This window comes from Castor canadensis, chromosome 16, assembly GCF_047511655.1.
Source record: "Castor canadensis chromosome 16, mCasCan1.hap1v2, whole genome shotgun sequence".
Classification (NCBI taxonomy): domain Eukaryota; kingdom Metazoa; phylum Chordata; class Mammalia; order Rodentia; family Castoridae; genus Castor; species Castor canadensis.
In genome coordinates, this window is record NC_133401.1 from 29,657,604 (window position 1) to 29,678,523 (window position 20,920).

Below are 20,920 nucleotides of genomic sequence, written 5' to 3' on the forward strand. Positions count from 1 at the left end.
ATACCTCAAGCAGTAGAACATGTGCCTAGCAAGGGTAAAACCCCGAGTTCAAGCTCCAGTACACACACACACACACACACACCCGTGCCATAAAACATCGACACACACACACACACACACACACACACACACACCCGTGCCATAAAACACACACACACACACACACACACACACACACACACACACACCCGTGCCATAAAACACACACACACACACACACACACACACACACACACACACACACACACACACACACACACACACACACACACACACACACACACACACACACACACACACACACACACACACACACACACACACACACACACACACACACACACACACACACACACACACACACCCCCGTGCCATAAAACATCGCGAGGAGGGTTGGTCACCGCCTGGCTTTCTCGAGACTACGTTTCCCAGGAGGCATTGTGCCGGCAGCCCAATCACAGCGCAGCGCCAACGACCCCTGCGCGCCTGCGCCATCTTCCGGCTCTGGAAGGCGAATCCGCCGGTACCGAGGTCGAAGCGCGACTCCGGCTGCTGGGCGCACGGTGGCACCTGAGGCTAGGAAACTGCAGGTGAGGGGGTCCGGAGATTTCCAAGCACCGCCTGGGTCCGTGTGGGAGCGGGCGTTACGTCAGGGCGGATCTCCGGCCTGACACAAATTGGACGCCCAGCCCCAGCATCAGTCTGACTTTTCCAACTCGGTACTACATTTCCCGTCGGCCTCCGCGGCGCGTTCCCAGCTGTCGCCCCCTTCCGGTGCCCAGCCTCACATTCAAGCCCTAAGAGCCCTGGGGGAAGGGTCCGGACCCCATGAAATCGCAGGTGTTTTGCATTCGTTCCTATGCATGGCCTTCTTTGTTCGTTTAATCTGGGACAAAGTCTTGTTTACTGAGGTCCTACAAGGGTTCTAAGACCCCAAAAAGAGTTAGAACCACTAGTTTAGGAACAGAGATTTCACTTTTACACATTAGAGTTGAAATGTTTCTGGAACTGTCCTCTGCTCCTTTAAAAATACTACTCATTTTAAGATTAATTCAACAAGTGGTTAAATGACAACGCGCTAAATACTTGGGCGTTTTCTAGTCCAGTTTTTAAGTTTTGTTTTTTAGCTCGTGCTTCTAATGGGTGGGTGGTTTGACTTTTTCTTTTCTCTGCTGAACGTTCTCATAATCGAGTAAAGGATCTAGCTGTGAATACCTTCCCTTGTCAGTGTTGCCCAGTATCATTTTTGATAGTTAAATGGCAATTCCATTATTTGGATATGCCAATAAGTGATTCAGCCACTTGCCAACTTGTGGACTTGACTACTTTTGTACGAATTTTGTATTCTTTTCTTCAACAGATACTGTTGTGTGTGCAGCTTTGCACACAGTGTCTCTGTGGAAGGGCACGTTTACGTGCTGGTAATGGAGCACTGTGTCTGCTCCACCTGATTTGTCTTAATTGTCACCTGAAACTCCGCCCCATTTGTTGACTCAAGGTAGGCCCCATGAAGTGGTTGTTTACAAAGCCTGAGATTGGGCAGTGGAGTTCTTTGTGAGTTCGAAAGTTCAGAAAACAGCTGAGGAGACTTTAAGCTGTTAGGTTTGATGCATGAGAGAATTAAATGGCCTGGTCCTGGGAAGGTTTTATTTTGGGCTGGGGTTATGCAGGTCCTCTGTACTTCCTCAGTGAGGCCAGCTTTCCTTGATGTGGGGAGCTTTCCTTGTCTTTGAAGTTCGGGCCTCCATCTCTGGAACAGGTCTGAACATCCCTGTCTGAGATTTTTCAGCAATTGGGAAGAAGCTCTGGGTATTTAGAGAAAATGGTAGAGGAAGGAGCACCGGTTCTGTCTCCAACTTAAGCTGATTTCTTGGGATTGGGTGACGGTCACGGTTTGTCCAACTCTCTAATTTTGAGAGTGGGTGGGGACAGGTAGGTGGGGACTTAGGCATTCTGGGAGCAGGGAGGCAAGCCTAGCCCCTCATGTTTTCTCTTTTCTTCCCCAGCTCTGCCATCTAAGGACTCTTTCCTTGCCCTAAAGAGAAACTCAGAGAACCTGTCAGCTGCTGAAATTCTACAAGCCATGTCCCTCGTGAGTTTTAAAATCATGTAAATATTTGTTTTCCTTATCCTGAAACTTCCCACCTGGGTTCCATCAGTTAATTTGGTTCTCTGGCCCTTTAGGGAATAAAAGGGCAGGACAGTTAGTCCTTCTATCACCCCATCCTCTCTGACAAATGCCCATGGATTCATTCTGTTGCAAAAATTTCTGAGCAGAAATCCATTTCTTTCCATGAGATGAGAGCATCCCTGTGGGAACTGAGATGTGAAGAGATGGAAATGACACTTAGAAGTGATCACACACAGAAAAGCAAGAGGTGGCACTGGTGGGTCTCAATTTCAGCATGCAGTGCAGTGTCCTGCTTTGGAAAAGATTGACAGTTGCATGTGACTGATGCTTAGCTGCAAATCCACGAGATACTGGATGCCAGAATTAAGGTCTAATTGAAGTTGCACACAGCATTTGATCTTGGGTCATTCTCCCATTAGCTTCTTCAACGTAAGAGGAAAAGAAAGGCAGAAATGAGGATCGTGGGTGATAATACCAGCCTAAGGGGTAGATTTTCAAAGCAAAGAACTGATCCAATCTCTGGATCCAAAATAAGAGAATGTTTGCATTATTTTTACTTGATAGAAAAGTGTGCAGTCAACAGAAGTGATTTTCACTTTTGATTTGTTTCATGAACAAAATGCCTGTGGACCAGGAGCATGGAAGTAGAGCACCTGCTGAGCAAGCATGAGGCCCTGAGTTCAAACCCCAGTATTGCCACAAAAAAGAAAGAAAGTACTTACGATATGTTCTGACATGATGATGAATTGTGGTCTTCAAGGAGTTCTTGACTTACATTAAAATCCTGTTTCTAAGAAAACATTTTCTGTAAAAATTTTTAAAGCAAAAATAATTTGGAGAAAGTCCATCAACTACCATTTTTTGTTTGTTTTTCCGCAAAGATAGGAATAATAGATCTTACCTAATTGAGAATTTGTTAGGTGCCAAGCAGTATGGGCAATATGTTTGATTATATTGTTTCTCACAGTGAGAAAAATTCCATTTAGCTTTTTAAGTTTTGCCTGTACCAAAACAAAGTGGAGTGTTTGAGAATATTGAGACATTCTGGTTTCTTCTCCATTGCCTCTTATCACTTGCTCATGTCCAGCCTCCACCTTTGTGTTCACCAGAACCACCCCTTCCTCCAAAGCCATCCTCCAGCCACTGTGAAACATTCCTTTGAAATGTGTGTTACCATTCATGCCTATTGTTCCAGGGATCAGAACTGTTCAGGGATGTGGCCATATTTTTCTCCCAAGATGAATGGGAATGGCTGAAGCCTGATCAGAGGGATTTGTACAGAGATGTGATGTTAGAGACTTACAGCAACCTGGTCTCACTGGGTAAGGCAATCCAGTCTGTTGGTTTGACATTATTCAGGGGCATGTGTGTCCTTTAGTGGGTAAGGTTAATCTGTTGGTTTGAGCTTACTCCTGGGCATGTCCTAGGAGCCTTTCGGTTTTGTGACTGGTTGGTCATTTTGAGTGGTTGAAGGGAAGGGCAGCCTGTTGGCTGAAGCTGTGTCTTTCCCTATCAAGTCAGTGATATGTCCTCCTACAGCCCTTTCTGCAGCTGCATCTTCTGCACAATGACTAAGTCTTGGGTCTGAATTGTGGAGCCCACCCACTGTGACCAGGTGGTGTGTATCTTCTCATCTCCAGGTCTTACCATATCAAAGCCCGATGTGATTTCCTTCTTGGAGCAAGGCAAGGAGCCCTGGATAGAAGAAAGGGTGACAACAGGAAGCTCGTGTCCAGGTGAGTGGAGAGAGCGGCCCCTGTAGGTAAGAGTCAGCTGGTCGGCAAGGAAACAGCCCCTTTGCATGATAAAATATTCCCTCCAGGCAACCAGATTCAGAGGCCATGCCCGTTGTCATCTGCCTCAGCTTACCAGTATCACTCGTGGTTCCTCCTTCCTGCCTGAAACACTTTCAAAAGATCAACCTGCACTTAGGGATAGAGGGAATAAAAATAAGGAAAGAATTTTCTCTTTGGGAAAATATCTGGACCCTTTGACCACTCTTCTAAAGGAATTTGCTGGTGGTTTAAATTTTGGAAAGTCAAATATTTATTGAGCTTTCATTATGCACTGTGGGGAACACTTTGGTGTATATTGGTGAGGCAGGCAGACCTTATTCCTGCGTCATGGAACTTTCAGTGTAGGGGAGATGGGCATTCACACACACGCACACACACACACACACACACACACACACACGTGCAGGCATGTGCACATACACAAAAGAAAAAGGTTCGGGTGTAGCCAGTGTTGGTGGCAGACCTGAGCATGTTTTAACTTGTAATGATTCAAATAGAAGTCAGCTGTTAGAAATATAAATATAGACTTCATGTATGTAATTCATAGCCATTTACATAAATGCAAGAGTGTTTCTTTGACAAGTAGTATCAAAATTAACCTATAGATTAATAAGAACTATAAGGGCATGATGGAGAAGAGATTCAAGTGAGCAGAAAGTACATTGTGTTAGATATTTTTACATATTAAAAATCCTAATTTATACCCTCCAAAATCAGTTATATTCTTAGGAATGTCAAAATTATGATCAATATTAGAGAAGGAAATGACAAAACTATAGGGTTGGGGTTTTTTGTTGTTGTTTGAGACAGTCTTGCTATGTAGCCCAGGCTGGCCTTAAACCCACAATCATCCTCCTTCATCTCCTGAGTGCCGGGATTACAGTTATGTGCCACCACACCAGCTAGGACTGTTGTATTTTTCAGATATTACCAACAGTCTGCACAATAAAGTATGTAAACAATTTAGTATTAGGCTGAACAAAGGTGAAAGAATAAGAGCGATACTGATTTCTAGCATTTAAATCCCTCAAATGCAAATTAGCACTTTTAGTAATTTAAAATCTAAAATGATGAAATGTTTATACTCCACTAAGAGTCCTCTACAGGGCTGGGGAAGTAGCTCAGTGGTAGAGTGCATGTCTAGCATGCTCAAGCCCTGGGTTCAATCCCCAGGACTACCAAAAAAAAGTTTAGTCATTTAAAGTCCTTTAAGGCCAGTTGCTGGATACGCTTTATGAACACGTCAAAAGCGCCTGTCTGTGTCCTCCCATGGTTCCTTACATCAAGCTGTGAGTCTTTTTTGTGCTGTAATTGAAGCTGAAGTCGTGTACAGATAGAATTTGGATCAAATGCACCATGCGGTTTGAATAAGCAGCAAAGAATGTGGCTCTGGTTGGGCTCGCCCCTAGTAAATGGGGTCTGACCCTCTAAACAAAGCACAGGCCCTTTTTCTAAGCAGTGGAAAGGTCCAGGAGAGGCTGCTCTGTTGGCAGTGGTCTTTGTCTGAAGTTCAGACACCGAAAACACCATAGAAGATGGTAGCTGTGTTATTGCAGCCTCCAGTGACAGGAGAGTAGCTTCAGTGTACCACCAACCTCCTGGCAGACAGTCCTGCCAGCTGGCTTGGTTTTCCTCTCACATGTCCTCCTGAGTGGTGAGGCATGGCACAGATCCAGCCACACACCCCTTCCGTCACTTTAATTTTTACTTTTTAAAAATTGTAAAACACAACTGACAAGATTTCCCATCTTAACAAAGTGTATAAGTCAGTATTATTAAGAACATTCACCCTGGCAGAGTGGCTCAGGTAAACCACCTGCCTAACAAGCATGAGGCCCCAAGATCAAACCCCAGTACAGCAAAACAAATAAGCAAACAAAAAGCTGGTGCTGGTGGCTCATGCCTATAATCCTAGCTACTCAGTAGAGATCAGGAAGATTGTGGTTTGAAGCCGGCCTGGGCAAATAGTTCCCAAGACCCTATCTTGAAAAACCCGTCACAAAAATAGGGCTGGTGGAGTGGCTCCAGGTGAAGGCCCTGAGTTCAAATCCCCATACCGACAAAAAAAAAATGCACATTGTTGTGCAATCACCACCACATCATCCCGAGCACCTTCCAAAATCTCTGCATTATAAAAATATACTCTATTGAGGTATAATGTTTTTTGGTGGGGCAGTGTTGATACTGGAGTTTGAACTCGGGACTTCTGCACTTGCTAGACAGATTGTTTTTTCTCTGGCTATTTTTGAGATGTGGTCTTGCTTTTTGGCCAGGAACGTGATCCTCTTATCTTAGGTTTCCTAATGTAGCTGGGATGACAGGCATGTGCCACCACACCCAGCTTTTTTTCCTTGAGATGGAATCTCACCACCTTTTTTTGCCCAGGCAGGCCTGGAACCCTGATCTTCTTAATCTCAGCCTCTGCGTAGCCCAATGACACATGCACCACTGTGCCTTTAGCCTGGGCTGGCCTCAAACCGCAATCCTCCCAGTCTCAGCCTCCCAAGTAGCTAGGATTACAGATCTGAGCCTCCAGTGCCCGGCTTACTGAGGTATAATTTAAATTCATTAAAATGTACCTGCTGTAAGCACAGTATTGATGCATGCTAACAATTTGTGCACCCATCTAACCACTTCCACAATCAAGATGAGAACATTTCCTGGTGCTCCCCCTCCCCACCCCCTGACACACACAGTCCCTCACATACTCAGAACAAGGCCACCAGTAATTTTCAGGAGTCTCTCTAGATTATATTTGTATTTTCTAGAGTCTCATAGGAACCGTGTTTTAAAAAACATGGTTCAGAGTGATTCAGATCTATACTAACATTTTAGAACTCTTATAGTCTCTTGATTACATCCCTCATACCTGTCCTCTTGCCCACATGCTAATTGCTTAGCCACATTCAAGAACTTACTGGTATTACTTTGACTCTACGCCTTCTAATTTTTACTGTAGTTCCTTTTTCTGGAAAAGGAAACAATCACTTTTTTTTTTTTTTTTTGGCAGTACTAGGGTTGAACTCATGGCCTCGCTCTTGTTAGTAGATAAGTGTTCTACCACTCCAGCCACATCCCTGCCCTTTTTGCTTTTAGTTATTTTTCAGGTAGAGTCTTGCTTTTGTCAGGGGCTTACCTCCTATCTCTGCCTCCTAAGTAGCTGGGATTAAAGGTGTGAGCCACTGTGCCCAGGTTCTTTGGCGGGGTGGAGGGGGGGTGCTGGGAAAGGGGAACATTAAAGTTTGAACTCAGCCTTGCACTCATGAGGCAGGCATTCTACCATGTGAGCCATGCTCCCCATACTATCCTTTTTTGTTCCTTTTCAGTGTTGAATTCCAACTACAGTGTCAAAGCATCATCTCCAGAGCAGCACATTTATGAGGTAGAATCACCCCAGTGGGAGATACTGCAAAGCCTCACAAGCTATGGTCTTGAGTGCTCACGTTCCCAAGGTGATTGGGAATGCAAAAGCCACTCCGAAAGACAACCAGGAAATACAGACAGACATTTCGGCCAAGTATTTATCCACCATGAAGAAATGCCCACTTACAACCAGCCAGCATCCCTTGCTTTTTATCAGAAAATTCATACTGGAGGAAAACCCTATGGACACAAGAAATGTAGGGAAGACTTCTGGCGAGAAGAATTCCTTCTTAGTCATCAAGAAATTCACACTAACGAGAAGCCCTATAAATGTAAGGAGTGTGGCAAGGCCTTTAAATATGGCTCACGACTCACTCAACATGAGAACATTCATTCTGGCAAGAAGCCCTATGAGTGCAAGGAATGTGGAAAGGCCTTCAATTCTGGCTCAAATTTCATACAGCACCAGAGAGTTCACACTGGTGAGAAGCCTTATGAGTGTAAGGATTGTGCGAAAGCCTTCAGCCGAAGCTCACAGTTGATTGAGCATCAGCGAATTCACACTGGTGAGAAACCCTATCAGTGCAGGGAATGCAGCAAGGCCTTCAATCGGATCTCACATCTTAAAGTACATTACAGAATTCATACTGGTGAAAAACCCTATGCGTGTAAGGACTGTGGGAAGACCTTCAGTCACCGGTCTCAGTTGATTCAGCATCAGACTATTCATACTGGCAAGAAGCTCTATGAGTGTAAGGAGTGTGGGAAGGCCTTTAATCAAGGGTCCACTCTGATTCGCCATCAGAGAATTCACACAGGTGAGAAGCCCTATGAATGTAAGATTTGTGGAAGGACCTTTAGAGTGAGCTCACAACTTAAGCAACATCAGAGAATTCACACAGGAGAGAAGCCCTACCAGTGTAAGGTATGCAGTAGGGCCTTCAAGCGGGTCTCCCATCTCACAGTACATTACAGAATTCACACAGGTGAGAAGCCATATGAGTGTAAGGACTGTGGGAAGGCTTTTAGTCATTGCTCACAACTGCTTCACCATCAGGTGACTCATAGCGAGGAAAAGCCCCGTGACTATCAGGCGTGCGGGAGGCCCTTACGTCACAATTCAACTGCTGTTCAACACCAGACACTGCGCAGTAGAGAAACACACGTGAACATAATAAATGTAGAAAAGCCTGCCATCACCACTTACCCATTGTTAATCATCAGAGAACTTATGTTGGCAAACAGCCACATGAATGGAAGTGATTGTAACAGCCCACTGGCTTAGGCTAACCACAACTTATTCCTACACCTTGAGAAATTCCAGGGTACACTGCAAGTGAGAATGCTCAGTCAGAGTTTACCCTAAGTTAGTAAATCCATATGAAGTTTTTATGAGGTGTTTTGACCACATTTATCAAAGCAACAGGGAAAGACTAGCAAAACAGTTTTCTTTAACAGAGGCCAAAATCACATTCTCTAATCACAGCTTATTAATTGTAACCAGAGCCTAGAGTGTTTGTGTTCTCTGGAGAGAACAAAAATCCAGCCAAATTATTGTTGGGATGACAATGAAATCATATTGATACCATGGTAATAAAGAATAAGTTGACAAATTTACATGCCAGGGGAGGAGGGACATAGCCAAAGCTATACCCAGAGAAATTGTTACAGTCTTTTTCTTCTTTTTTTGTGGACTGGGGCTTGAACTCAGGGCCTACACCTTGAGCCACTCCACCAGACTTTTTTTTGTGTGATGGATTTTTTAGAGATAGGGTCTCTGAACTATTTACCCAGGCTTGGCTTCAAACCATGATCCTCCTGATCTCTGCCTCCTGAGTACAGGTGTGAGCCACCAGCATCTGGCCTTTTTTTTTTTTTTTTTTAATAGCCTTTAAATGCCTTTCATGTATAAGAAAACATAAGACTATACTCAAACACACTAAATGTACTATTCAAGACTACCAAACTCCCAGGCACTAGAACAAATGAAGAAAAAATAAAATTATGACAAAAAGGTGATAGTTCCAAGGAGTTCCTTTCTGAATGTTGTTTGATTAGTACGCACTCATTTTATTTCTATTTTAAAGCTTCAGTATTCTGAATAAACAGTATATCCTCATGGCTCATAAACCTGAAGATGTATGAAAAGGTAGGCAGCCAAAGCTCTTCCTACCCTTGCTCCCCTCTGTGGTAAATAATCGTGATTCTTATGTCATCCTATTTCAATGTATATTTTTATGTCTAAATTTGGGAGAGTTCCTTAATTTCCACATTGTTAAATTGTTTTAGGTTACTTTCTGTGACTTCCATCACAGACATAGTTTGATTGCCTACCCAGCAGTCATACCCACTTTTCTTTACTGTCAGATGCATCTTGCCTTAGAATTTGAAGATAGCTTCTCATTGTCCAGCCTCCTTGTGCAACTCAGAATGGCCAGTAAGTTGCAGCATTGGCCGTTGGAATCTACTGGGGCTTCTGGGAAAGATTTTCTTCATCAGAAGAAAGAGTGTGAAGGCTTCCTCCCCTCTTAGTTCCTGTGCTTGCACATTTCCTGTGAGATCAGGATGTCTGCGGTTATCTTGGAACCAAGAGAAGAAAACAGAGAAGTGGACGCAGAGCCTTGGCAACACTCAGGTTCCAGGCCAGTTCTGGAACTTCCTCTTTAATGCCTTGTTATGCAAGACAAATAAAAACTTTTATTGCTGAAGTTATTCTTAGTTGATCATTTTGTAAATTTGCAGCTCAAATCATCTTAAATAATACAACTTCAAACTGCATTTTATTAAGTGATCCAACTGGGATCATGGGTGCAAGCCAGCACGCCTTGCTTGTTTATTGAGATGCAAGTGCCACGTTTTGCCCAGGTTGGCCTGTAACTGGGATCCTCCCTCCTAGCTCTGCTTCCTCATTAGCTGGGATTACAGGCATGTACCACTGCACCCAGCTTTTCCCCATACTTAATGTACTTGGGCAGAAAGATTCCAGTATTATACGTCCTAACCCATCGTGAATTTTATTTACTTCTTCCAAGAACCCACCCTTGCTGGCTTTTCCCTCCCTTCACACCTTTTCACTAACTTAATGACAGCTCTTAGTCCAAAGTTATAAATTTTGCTCTTACTTGATTTCCCTTATTTGATGCTTATATTATGTACTGTCAAATTCGTCCAGATTTCCACTTAAATTTAAATATACTCAGAGTGACACTGCTGGCCACTATTTTTTTATTCCCTGTCTAGAGATGACAATTTTATTTGAGGTGCCATTTAAACTATATTCTAGGGTGTTTATATTTATCTCAGTAAAGCCGTGGTATATTCTGAATTAATGTATGTCCAAAAAAGTTTCTTATTCCTTCACAAATTGTATTTTAGGTGGGTGGGACATTCTTGTTTGTAATTTTTGTCACTGATCTGTAATATACTTCAGTGAAGACTGGTTTCTGGTCTTCTATAAGAAGAACCCCACATTCATCTAATTCCCTTGGGTTATGTAGGTGTGTTTGGTTCCTGTTGTTGCTGTAATACATTCACTCTCAATAATTGCTTAACACACATTGTCTGAACATCAGAAATCTAAAACAAGTCTCACTGGACTGAAATCAAGGTGGTGGTAGGCCTGTGAGAGAATTTGTTTCTTTGCTTTTTCCAGCTTCCTGTATTCCTTGGCTTGTGGCCCTTTTCTGTCTGTGGAGTCAGCAACTGCTAGTCAAGTCTTCCTTCATACTGTCACTCTGAGGCTGATTCCCTCTTCCACCTTTAAGGACCTCTTAATTATTAATGGGCTTAGCTGACTAATCCAAGATAATGTAATCTTAAAGTCAACTGATCAGCAGCCTTAATTCAATCTGCAATTTGATTGCCTATTGCCATGTTCCTGGGATTAGGACATAATTCTTTTTGCTATAGTAAGAAACTGCTTCGGTCCAGGAACTTGGCAAGTTTCTATCCTTGGAATTTAGGGTCTTAAGCAGCTTAAATAGTTTAGCTTCACGGCCATTTACAGCCCAAGAAAAAAAATTTCCCTAAATGTTTAGTTAATGTGCTATTATTTTTATTTCTACTTTAAATTTTTAATATTTTGAGTAAACAATATATCCTCATGACTCATACATCTGAGGGTATAAAAGTAAATGGTTTTCCTGTCCTCTGCCACCTTCCGGCAGCTCTGTCAACAGAACTCTATTACCCTGGACTCTTGACTCTTGCAGTGTGAGATTTAACCTCATTTCTTTAATATCAGCAATTATAACTCCTCAAAATAGCCCTGCAGTCAGATCTTTTGTTTTTTGAGGGGGTTGGGGTTTGAACTCGGGGCCTACATGTTGAGCCACTCCACTAGCCTTTGTGTGTGTGTGTGATGGATTTTTTGAGATAGGGTCTTGTAAGCTATTTGCCCAGAGCTGGCTTTGAACCGTGATTTTCCTGATCTCTGCCTCCTGAGTGGCTAGGATTACAGGTGTGAGCCACCAGCGTCCAGCTAGGTCTTTATGGGAGAAAAAAAAAATCAAAACGTAGAAGTTAAGTGACTTGCTAAAACAAACAAACAAAAAAAAAACAGCATATGACCAACATTTGAGTGGTTGAGTTGGTATTAGCACTCAGGTTTATGTGATTATAAAACTGTTAAGCACATTCCTTACAGACTAAGGAAATGCATCTTCCTTTTGGCTCCAGCCCCATAGAAAAGAAATCAAGGTGGTAAATACCTCAGAGAAGGAAATAACAGAGATGGAATACATTGGGTCCATGCCATCACAGAAATTATGAGGCCTGGTAGAAACAAAATTAAGTCAAGGGGCATTAATTGCACACCAGGCAAACTACAGTGATGGCCCCTGCTCTGGGACAAACTGTGCTACAGTAGACAAGCTTTTGACCTTCTGCAGGAAGGTTCAAACTCAGAAGATGGACATAGTAGGCTCTGCCCATCCTACATCAGTGCTGGGGGTCCACAGTCCAAGTCTGCCTGAATTTTTCTACAGTCATGTTCTATTCAGGAAAAAAAAAAAACAAAAAACAAAAAGACTGTGGACACCATAAAGCTAAGACAGGCCACACCATAATATATTTTGAAACTTGTCTTAAGATGTTATCAGTTTAAGCTGACATTGAATTTTTCTCCATAATTCTGTTTCTTTAATGTAAGAATCATGGTCAAGTCTTCCACCAGCTAAATTTGTTTTTGTTACAAAACTTTAGGTCAGTAAGAAACCTGCAATTATTCATAAACAGGAAAGTAAGTCTTAAAGAAGTTGCCACAGTCCCACAGACAACTAAAGACAGCCAACTTCATGTTAATGCATAGGCAGGTGTGGATAATTGGAAACCTACACAGCTGTTTGAAAACTCTGGTCTGCACAGACAAAAAGGTTGACATGTGGGCATGTCACGTACCACAGACCAAGTCGCAAACTCCAGAGCACTGCAGTGTCACAGAGTCGCATCCACCATCCATGGGTCTCCATCACTCAATCATTCCCGGGTATCCACAAACCATTTAGGTCACCAGCCCACTATGTCACACCCTGCCGGTCACACACGGGTTGTCCCACACTCAGACGCAGGACAGGCGTGATAAGCCAGGTGATAGAGGCACAAAAACAATAAAGAAAGCCTAATTCCTGGAGGCCTCATTCCGGGTGGCCAAGGTTAAAGGGGAAATTCCCAACTCTTGGTTCGACCAGAGCAACGCTCCAGACTACACTTCCCAGAAGTCCTTGCAGTCAAGGTCCAATCACAACCCGAATTAGCCTTCCCAGCATTCTCTGTAAGATCTGCCCTTTGTGAGGGGTGGTCAGTGGGTTTGCTGCCGTGAGACTACAATTCCCAGAAGGCACTTCGGCGGTCCACGACGTGGGTTAGGACATCTCCTGGTTCTTTAGTCTGAGGCCGACCAGACCTTCCTTGCAGGGTGAAGAGCCCGTGAGTCCTGGCCTGTGGTTAACCGGTTTGTTGCAAAGGGCACTTCCAGCGTGGACTACATTTTCCAGAGGCCATCGCGGCAGCCTGCGAATCCCTCCGAGTCTTCGCGTTTTCTGGCGTCGGAACCTTTGTTCCGCTGTCAGCTCCAATCGACGGAAGAATTTTTCCTGTTATAATTGATCAACTGTCCTCGGGAATATTGTTTTCTCCCACCGTCCCGGATCTGCTGGTGTTTTCGGATTGGTGAAGAGCCCGAGTTTCATGAGACTGCGTTCTCCTTACCTTCCTGTGTCGGGGTCTTCTCTAGGACTGGCTTTGGATTCGGGGTGGCAAGAGCAGGACCGCGACTCGTGCGGATGTACGGCTGGCTCAGTGCGCGGCTGGGCAGTGTAACCCCAAAAGTGACTCTTGTTGGACCTAAGGACTAGCCGTGGATAGTGAATAAACAGTAGCACAGGTGGATGAGGAGGAAGGAAGCCATTGTAGGAAGGGAAAAAAAAGAAAAAGGAGGAAGAAGCATATCTATTTGCCAGCAAGTCAGGATTTATAAAGTTTTCCCCCTAAAGTCGTTTCTCAAAGACTTACTGAGAAAATGAGAACCCCTTTCACACAAGTTCTCAATTTGTACTTACTTTTGGAACTTTACTGACTCTTCATCTGTGTCATTTTGGAGTTAATGCCCTAAAGCCAAGAGTGTGATGCTTCTGCCATGACTGCCAAAGAACAGGAGAAATGGTCGTCTCTTAACTTTTGCTTCTGTCTTAATGAAGCCGGAGCTTTGGACCCAAGGACCAAACTCCTGGGATTCTACACGCCAGGTCCATCCACTCAGCCCACACCCCAAATAAAGAGGCATGGTGAAGGCAGAGACGGATTTATTACACAGCTTGGGACACACTCTGGGAAGAGGCAAAGTAATCATTCAGCCCATCTTCAGTAATCTTCAGGGTACAGACATGAGATTTAGCTTTAAACAGACCAAGAATTTGGGGCAAGGGACAAAAGGTATGCATAATTAAACAGTCCCTGACACAGGTGTGTTTTGGTTGACCATTCACTCAGTTTGTAGGTTCTGCGGAAGTTTTGTTATTGCTGGAGCAATCTGCATCCCATGAGATGATTGCTCCTGCTCCAGGGTGCAGCCTCATCATTACAGGTAACTGTTCTCACTTGGGAGTGGTCTGTCCTGCAAGTCTCCAGTGTTCCTTAGGAGTGGTTTCAGTGCCTTGTCATAAAGATATCAGTCATTCCTGTCCTTCCTTGAATCCAAGGTGGCTGCAGGAGAGAGTGGCTCAGAGCAAAAGGTACAAAATGAAAACCGATTTGATGCTTTCCTCTTGTGTTTAGTTAATTCATGAACCCAAGTAAGGAGTCAGTTCTTTTCAGCAAAAGCAGTTTCAGCATCTCTGACATTAACAGGAGTAGAACTGGAATAGAGAACTCCCCTCACATTGGACAGCTTTTGACGTTGCACAACATAATGGAACAAGTAGCTTGTAATTAATGCTTTGCATGCTGAAAATGTTGACCAGACATGGTCCCAAATCTGGCTTTGAATTAACCTGACTACAGTGTTCTTACCAGAATTTCCTCCCACACTTCCTACCATTGCTGTGTTCAGAAGGTCTTGTCATTGACTTCATTGCCTGTGAGCAAGACTCTGAGGCAGAGGCTTTGTGACATAAATGAATATCAACAAGGCAAGAGACAGATACTCCCAATCTGAGCACATGGGACTTTTAATTTCTGTTAAATGCACATGTAAAAGCATTTATAAAACATACATGTGCCAGTGTACAGAATAATAGACACTCATGAACTCATCAACCAAGCTAAGATGGAGAGTGTTACCAGAGTTGGCGACTCCCCAGAGTGACCTTGTCATGCTGTTTCTTTTTCATGCTTAGTAGCTCAGGTCACCAGTTTATGAAGTCATGTAACATTCTTTGGCTCTTTATAATCCTAAATGGAATGTCTACTTTGTGTTGGTTTTGAACTTGAAATAAATGAAAATAACATTATGAAATCTTTCCTGAATTGTATCTTCATTGATTTTGAGATTCATGTGTGTTGATACATTAAACGAGGTTCTCTTTTACCTCAGTGTGACCACCTTGTGTAAACAACAGTTGTCGCTCCATTTTTTCATTGATGAACATTCATGTTGGTTATTTCTAAGTTTTGCTGTTTTAAAAACATCTGCTGAAGGGCTGGGTGCAGTGGCTCACACCTGTAATCCTAGCTATGAGGGATGCAGAGGTCAGGAGTATCGTAGTTGGAAGTCATTCCTGGCAAAAAAAGTTCATGAGACCATATCTCAACCAATAAAAAGCTGGGTGTGGTGGTGCATGCCTATTATCCCAGCTACTCAGGAAACTTAAATAGGATTATGGTCCAGGCCATCCCAGGCATAAATGCAAGACCCTGTTTGAAAAATAACAAAAATAAAAAGAGCTGGGGGGTGTGCCTCAAGTGATGGAGTTCCTGCATAGCAAGCTCAAGACCCTAAGTTCAAACCCCAATAAAACCAAAAAATTCTGTTGAGTATCTTCTCTGTGTCTTCTTGGGGCACAAGAATTTCTCCAGGACAGAGCTCTAGCTATGCAGTCTCAGAGCATCCTGTTTCTGGAGGCATCATGGGATCAGGAAAGCTGCCACCATCCAGCCAACACCATCTGCTGTCTGCTGAAACATCTGTGAGTGGGGTTAAGCCATTTAGTGCTTAACCTGTAAATCAGAGCCCCATTGAGCTACTGGTTTTTAGGCAGTAGAGAGAGGGGTAAACTTCTCCTGAAAGGCTAGCTGTTACTGCCTTCCCACAAAAGTGGAATTGGGCTGAGCCAAACACGCTACGAGTCCCTCGTTTGCAAGGCATTAAGTCTGTGTTGACTTGTGCCAGAATGTGGATGTCTCGCCGGGGAATCACCAGGCCTTCATGGGAGAAGCTTTCAGCCTAAAGGAGATCCAGTTCTTAGTAGCCCAATGCTGGTGCCACTAAAAACAGTGGGTGCTATGGCCTGCACCTGTAGCCCCAGATACTCAGAGATGGCAGGAACTCTCAGAAGTCCAGGAGTTTCAGGCTAGACTAGGAGACACATCAAGATCCCATCTCAAAAACAAAAGCAAAAACAAAAAAGAAAGCCAGACATGGTGGTTTCTGTTTATAATTCCATCTATTCAAAACCAGACAAAATGTAGCACCGACTGTCTCAAAATAAAAAAGGAAAGAAGGAAAAAGGGGGTATAGATCAAGTGGAAGATCACTTGCCTACCCTGCGCAAGACCCTGGGTACAAAAACAAAACAGTACAAAACCAAAACAAAACAACAGAGGGGTTAAAAAAATAAAAATAAAAACAAGGAGTGGAGGGAACGTAGTGTACTTAACAACTCTTTCCAGCAGGTGGTGGTGTTGTACTGAGAAACTCACGGAGCACTCTGGCTCTGGCCACTTATCCTGAAACATTACTAACTTTTTCACCCAGGGATTGATATATGATTGATTGATATGATATAATATGATATGATATTTATTATATTAATTTATTTTAGGATCACCCAGGGAGGGACCAGTATCACCCTTCTATGCGGCAATCCCTGATTGTGACAACCTCCTCTGCTCCTTTGTGGACATGTTCATAGGACACACATACAGCATCAATTTCACCAGACTGTTTTTGCAGTGCTGGGGATACATCTCATGGCCAAATGCAGGCATGCACTTCACCACCGAGCTACACATCCAGCTTCAGTAGACATTGATTCAAGCTCACTTTAGTTTTCCTTCTCATAATCATGGTTTAACCCCACTGTGGACGAGGCCTCCACTTTAAGGAGACATGGCAGACAAAGGAATATCAAGGAACAGATGAAATGGGGGGTGGGTTGGATCCAGCCCCTTGCAAGGCCTAGATGGAAGAGAGATGATGCCATGCATGAGAAATTCAAACCACGATCCCAAGAAGAAACAACCAATCAGTAGGGTCCACAAAAGTGGAGACGGCCAATCAAATTGGCCTAGCTTGAGCTATAAAACTTACTCTAAACCTTGTCTCCCTGTACTATGCTCCTTTGGGTAGCAGTGCGCCATTTATCTCTTCTAATGGCATCCTAATAAATCTATTTTCTTTTACTCTTGGTCTCGGTAAACTCTTTTACCTACTTGGGGCTCCCCAAGTTTGTGACATCTGTCAGTGGTATTCCAACATTTTTCTCCCTACAGAAATACAGATTCAAGGAGTTTAATACATGCATGAGAAGAGCTACAGAAGATACCATAAGACTACACAGACTATCCTCTGTCTGGGAGCTTGGGAAAGTGCAGGCAGTCAGAGGGAGAAAAACAGATTTGGATGGTGGGACCATTAATGAGGATTTTATCCAACTATATCTTTATTTATCTATCTAGGCATCCATCTATCATCTACCTATCTATTTATCATCTATACCATCATCTATCTGTCTGTTATAACCAGCTGCTTGGGCTCCTTTTACTCTGTGTGGGAGTTCTTCCAGTACTGGCAATCCCTGCCCTTGGGTGTCCAAGGCTTGGGAACTGGAGTGGCAGACCGTGAGGCTTACAGTCTCAGTCCCTGAGAACTAGGGTCTTACTGCTCCAGACTTGAGAACCTGGAGACATGACTCTGGGGACTCAGGTTGGTGGCTAGTACTCTGGGCTTTCACCACCAGTGATCCCAGCACATGGCAGCTTTTCTAATCCTTAGCTTCTGGCAGTAGTTAGAGGCAGCAGCAAACAATAGGAGACGGCACCTTCTAGTGTTATAGCTCTCACACAAGCCTTGGTGCAGGGACCCTCAGCTCTACAGCAACAAGTGTTACAGCTCTCAAGGTTAGGATGTTGGGATTTCTGGCCCTTGACAGCAGTTAGCGTTACAGCTCTTGGGACTAGGGTGTCTATGACATTCAGCCCTTTGATAGCTTCTGGAATTCTTCCAGTGACAGGGTCTGTGTTTCTTATTTTCAATTCTTCCCAGCCCTCTTGAGTCCATCACCCATTATTTGAGCCCTGGGCACTCTCTGGAATTCTTCAGCTTGCCCTCTCATTGTTACTGCCACTGTTGCCACTGCCACCCCTGCTGCTGCCACCTTCCGTTTTCATATTACCAGCTCAGCCCTCTCTACTAATGAGAAAGATGGAAAGTAGGTAGGAAAAGACCACTCAAGAGAAGCCTTTTATAGTCCTAATATTGCAACACCAGAGGGCAGCCCAGGAGGGTGTCTCTTGTCTGGCAGGAAAACTAAGTGAAACAGCCTAATTATACAGTCCAAAAGGAGGCATGGCAAGGATGCTTGCACCAATCATAGTAGTCCTTCATAAGGATTATGTTTGCACCGGTTATGGCATAAATTCTTCATGTAAATGAAGGACCACACTTGTACCAATCACAGCAGTTGCTCATGCAATGAAGGTCTGTATTTGCACCAATCACAGACCTGGGTAGAAATTGTTATCCAGAGTTTATCAAGGCTTATGATGGCAAAAAGTCAGGCTCAAGCTATTTGAAACTGTCATGGCTGGGACAGTGCCCTCTGGAACTAGAGTTGCACTTCAGCAGGAAGCAGTTGCAGTTACCATGTAGCTTCTTCAAGGTATCCATGGAGTGTTCAGAGGAGCCAGTGCTGGGTGCTGGAGTGAGGGCAGTTTGGCTGACTTCTTGGCAGATAGTCCTACACTCAAGGCACCAGGGAAGGTCTAATAGATATCTTAACTTACTTAAAAGAAAAATAAACATTAAGAGGTATGAAAACAGTAAAAGTTTATCATTAACATTACTGTTTGGCCGGTGGGCAGCCACCCCATGGTGATCAGGGACTCTCTGCTCACTTTCCACTCCATCCCCTCCTTCCCTTCATGATTAGCATGGCAATTCCTGCTGGCAGGCAATGGGTCCTGACCCATATTACCCCGAGCTCCTCCCCACCAAACCTCGACCTATCCCGATGCCCCATAATACCTTAAGCTCTTGACTTCACCCAGGATATAAAAACTGGGCTGCCATTTCTCCGGCGCGACTTCTCCGGCCCTGCTCTTTGGGGACGGTGAACCTCGCCCGAGAGCGCACTCTCAATAAAGCCTGCTTAAAGCCTGCTTGCTTTATTATTTGGCTTCAATTTGGCCTTCCCATCAGCGTCGACCTAACAATTACCAGTAATTAAGCACTATCTATCTATCTGTCTATCTATCTACTGTCTGTCTATCTTCTTTCAGTATATTTCTGGAACAATGAAATTGAAAGACCATTTTTTGTTATTTATAACATGCCCGTTTTAACCTCACCTGAGTTTTATGTTAATGATGTAATGTTTTTCAGGGCTTTGCACTTGCAAGGCAGGTGCTCTACCACTAGAACCATGCCTCCAACCCAATGAAGTGATGTTTTTTTTAAGGTGCCTAGATAACCAGAGTGAGGACTGGTTGCCAGGGGAACCAGGCAGGTGCTCAGAGAGTTACAACTCATATTCCCATCTCTGCAGAGGGGTTGAAGATTGAGTTGATCACCAATGCTCAATAATCTAATCAAGTATGACTACATAATGAAGTCTCCATAAAAACATGCAACAGCTTTCAGAAAGGTGAACAGGAACACAGCCACATGCTGGGGAGGGTTGCCCAACCCAACTCCATAAGGTTAGAAGCTCCTGTGCTCAGGACCCTTCCAGACCTTGCTTTATGTAACCATCTGACTGTTCATCTGTGTCCTTTAAAAGACTGTTTGTAATGAACCTGTAAACACCTCCTGGCTACTTGGGAAGCAAAAGCAGGAAGATCTTCAGTTTCAGGCCAGCCTGGGAAAGCTCAGACTGGGAGCCTATCTCAAAAACAAAAAAATAAAAACTACTGGGCAGGGTGTGGCTCAAATGATAGAGCCCTTGCCTAGCAAGTGCAATGCCCTGAGTTCAAACTCCAATACCACCAAAATAAAATTAAAATTAAAACAAAAGATCTGAGGGTATGGCTGAAGTGGGAGAGCCCTAGCCTAGCATGCACTCTACCTGGGTTCAGTACCAGATAACAACATCAAGGGAAAAAAGCCAAACAAACCAACAAATGTTTCCCTGAGATCTGTTTATTCTAGTAAATTAATTGAACCTAGGCAGGGGGAGATCATGGAAACCCTGGTTTAGACTCATTTAGAAACACAGGTAACCTGAGTTTCTTGTTGGTATCACAGCAAGGTGAAGTTTTATGGGACTAAATCCTCAATCTCCAGGTATATGAGTTGAATTGAATTACAGGGGATATCTTCTGTGTTAGGTTTCTTGAGATGTTAAGACATTATAATATACTGAACATAGAAAAATCCATACAGTACAATCTACTCTTCCCTACCTTGTATTACTTCTTTGCCCTTTTTGCCATTTGTTACTCTTTTTACTTTATTCATTTGTGATCTGTCTCCATCCGCTTGAAGGTTATGATCAGGGCAGGGGATTGTGTTTCATTCTTTGCTGTGTCCTCCCGAATGGTTTTTAAAAAATTTCTTCAATACATGTACTAATTCCACAGTTTTCTTAGTCCTTCAGATAATTTCCACTCTGGCAAGGGGCAGAACGGAGTCCAATCCTAGTAGCCTGGTTCTGAAGACATCGTCTTATTCACCACTTCATAATACTAATATTGAGTTTACCATTTGTAGGTGAGAAATGTGTTGATTTGCTGGAGTCACAGAGGTGATTACAGTTGG

The 20,920-nt window shown here is 43.7% G+C and overlaps 1 protein-coding gene across 10 annotated transcripts; it reads left to right on the plus strand.

Moving 5' to 3' along the window:
* Positions 1-452: 452 nt before the first annotated feature.
* On the plus strand, positions 453-9,998 carry Znf582 (zinc finger protein 582). Of its 10 annotated transcripts, XM_074058492.1 has the most exons (7): positions 1,506-1,759; positions 2,007-2,092; positions 3,327-3,453; positions 3,772-3,867; positions 7,254-8,108; positions 9,378-9,439; positions 9,658-9,998. In XM_074058492.1, the coding sequence occupies exons 1-6, from the start codon at positions 1,708-1,710 to the stop codon at positions 9,389-9,391; spliced, it is 1,230 nt and encodes a 409-aa protein (XP_073914593.1). In that variant the 5' UTR covers positions 1,506-1,707; the 3' UTR covers positions 9,392-9,439; positions 9,658-9,998. The 10 variants fall into 10 exon arrangements, 9 of the variants coding, with proteins under 9 accessions (XP_020043000.1, XP_020042998.1, XP_073914590.1 ...); XM_020187411.2 differs by lacking the exon at positions 1,506-1,759 and adding exons at positions 453-590; positions 1,361-1,498 and having other exon boundaries at positions 2,007-2,109; positions 7,254-9,998; XM_020187409.2 differs by lacking the exon at positions 1,506-1,759 and adding exons at positions 453-590; positions 1,361-1,498 and having other exon boundaries at positions 7,254-9,998.
* The last annotated feature ends 10,922 nt before the right edge of the window (positions 9,999-20,920 follow it).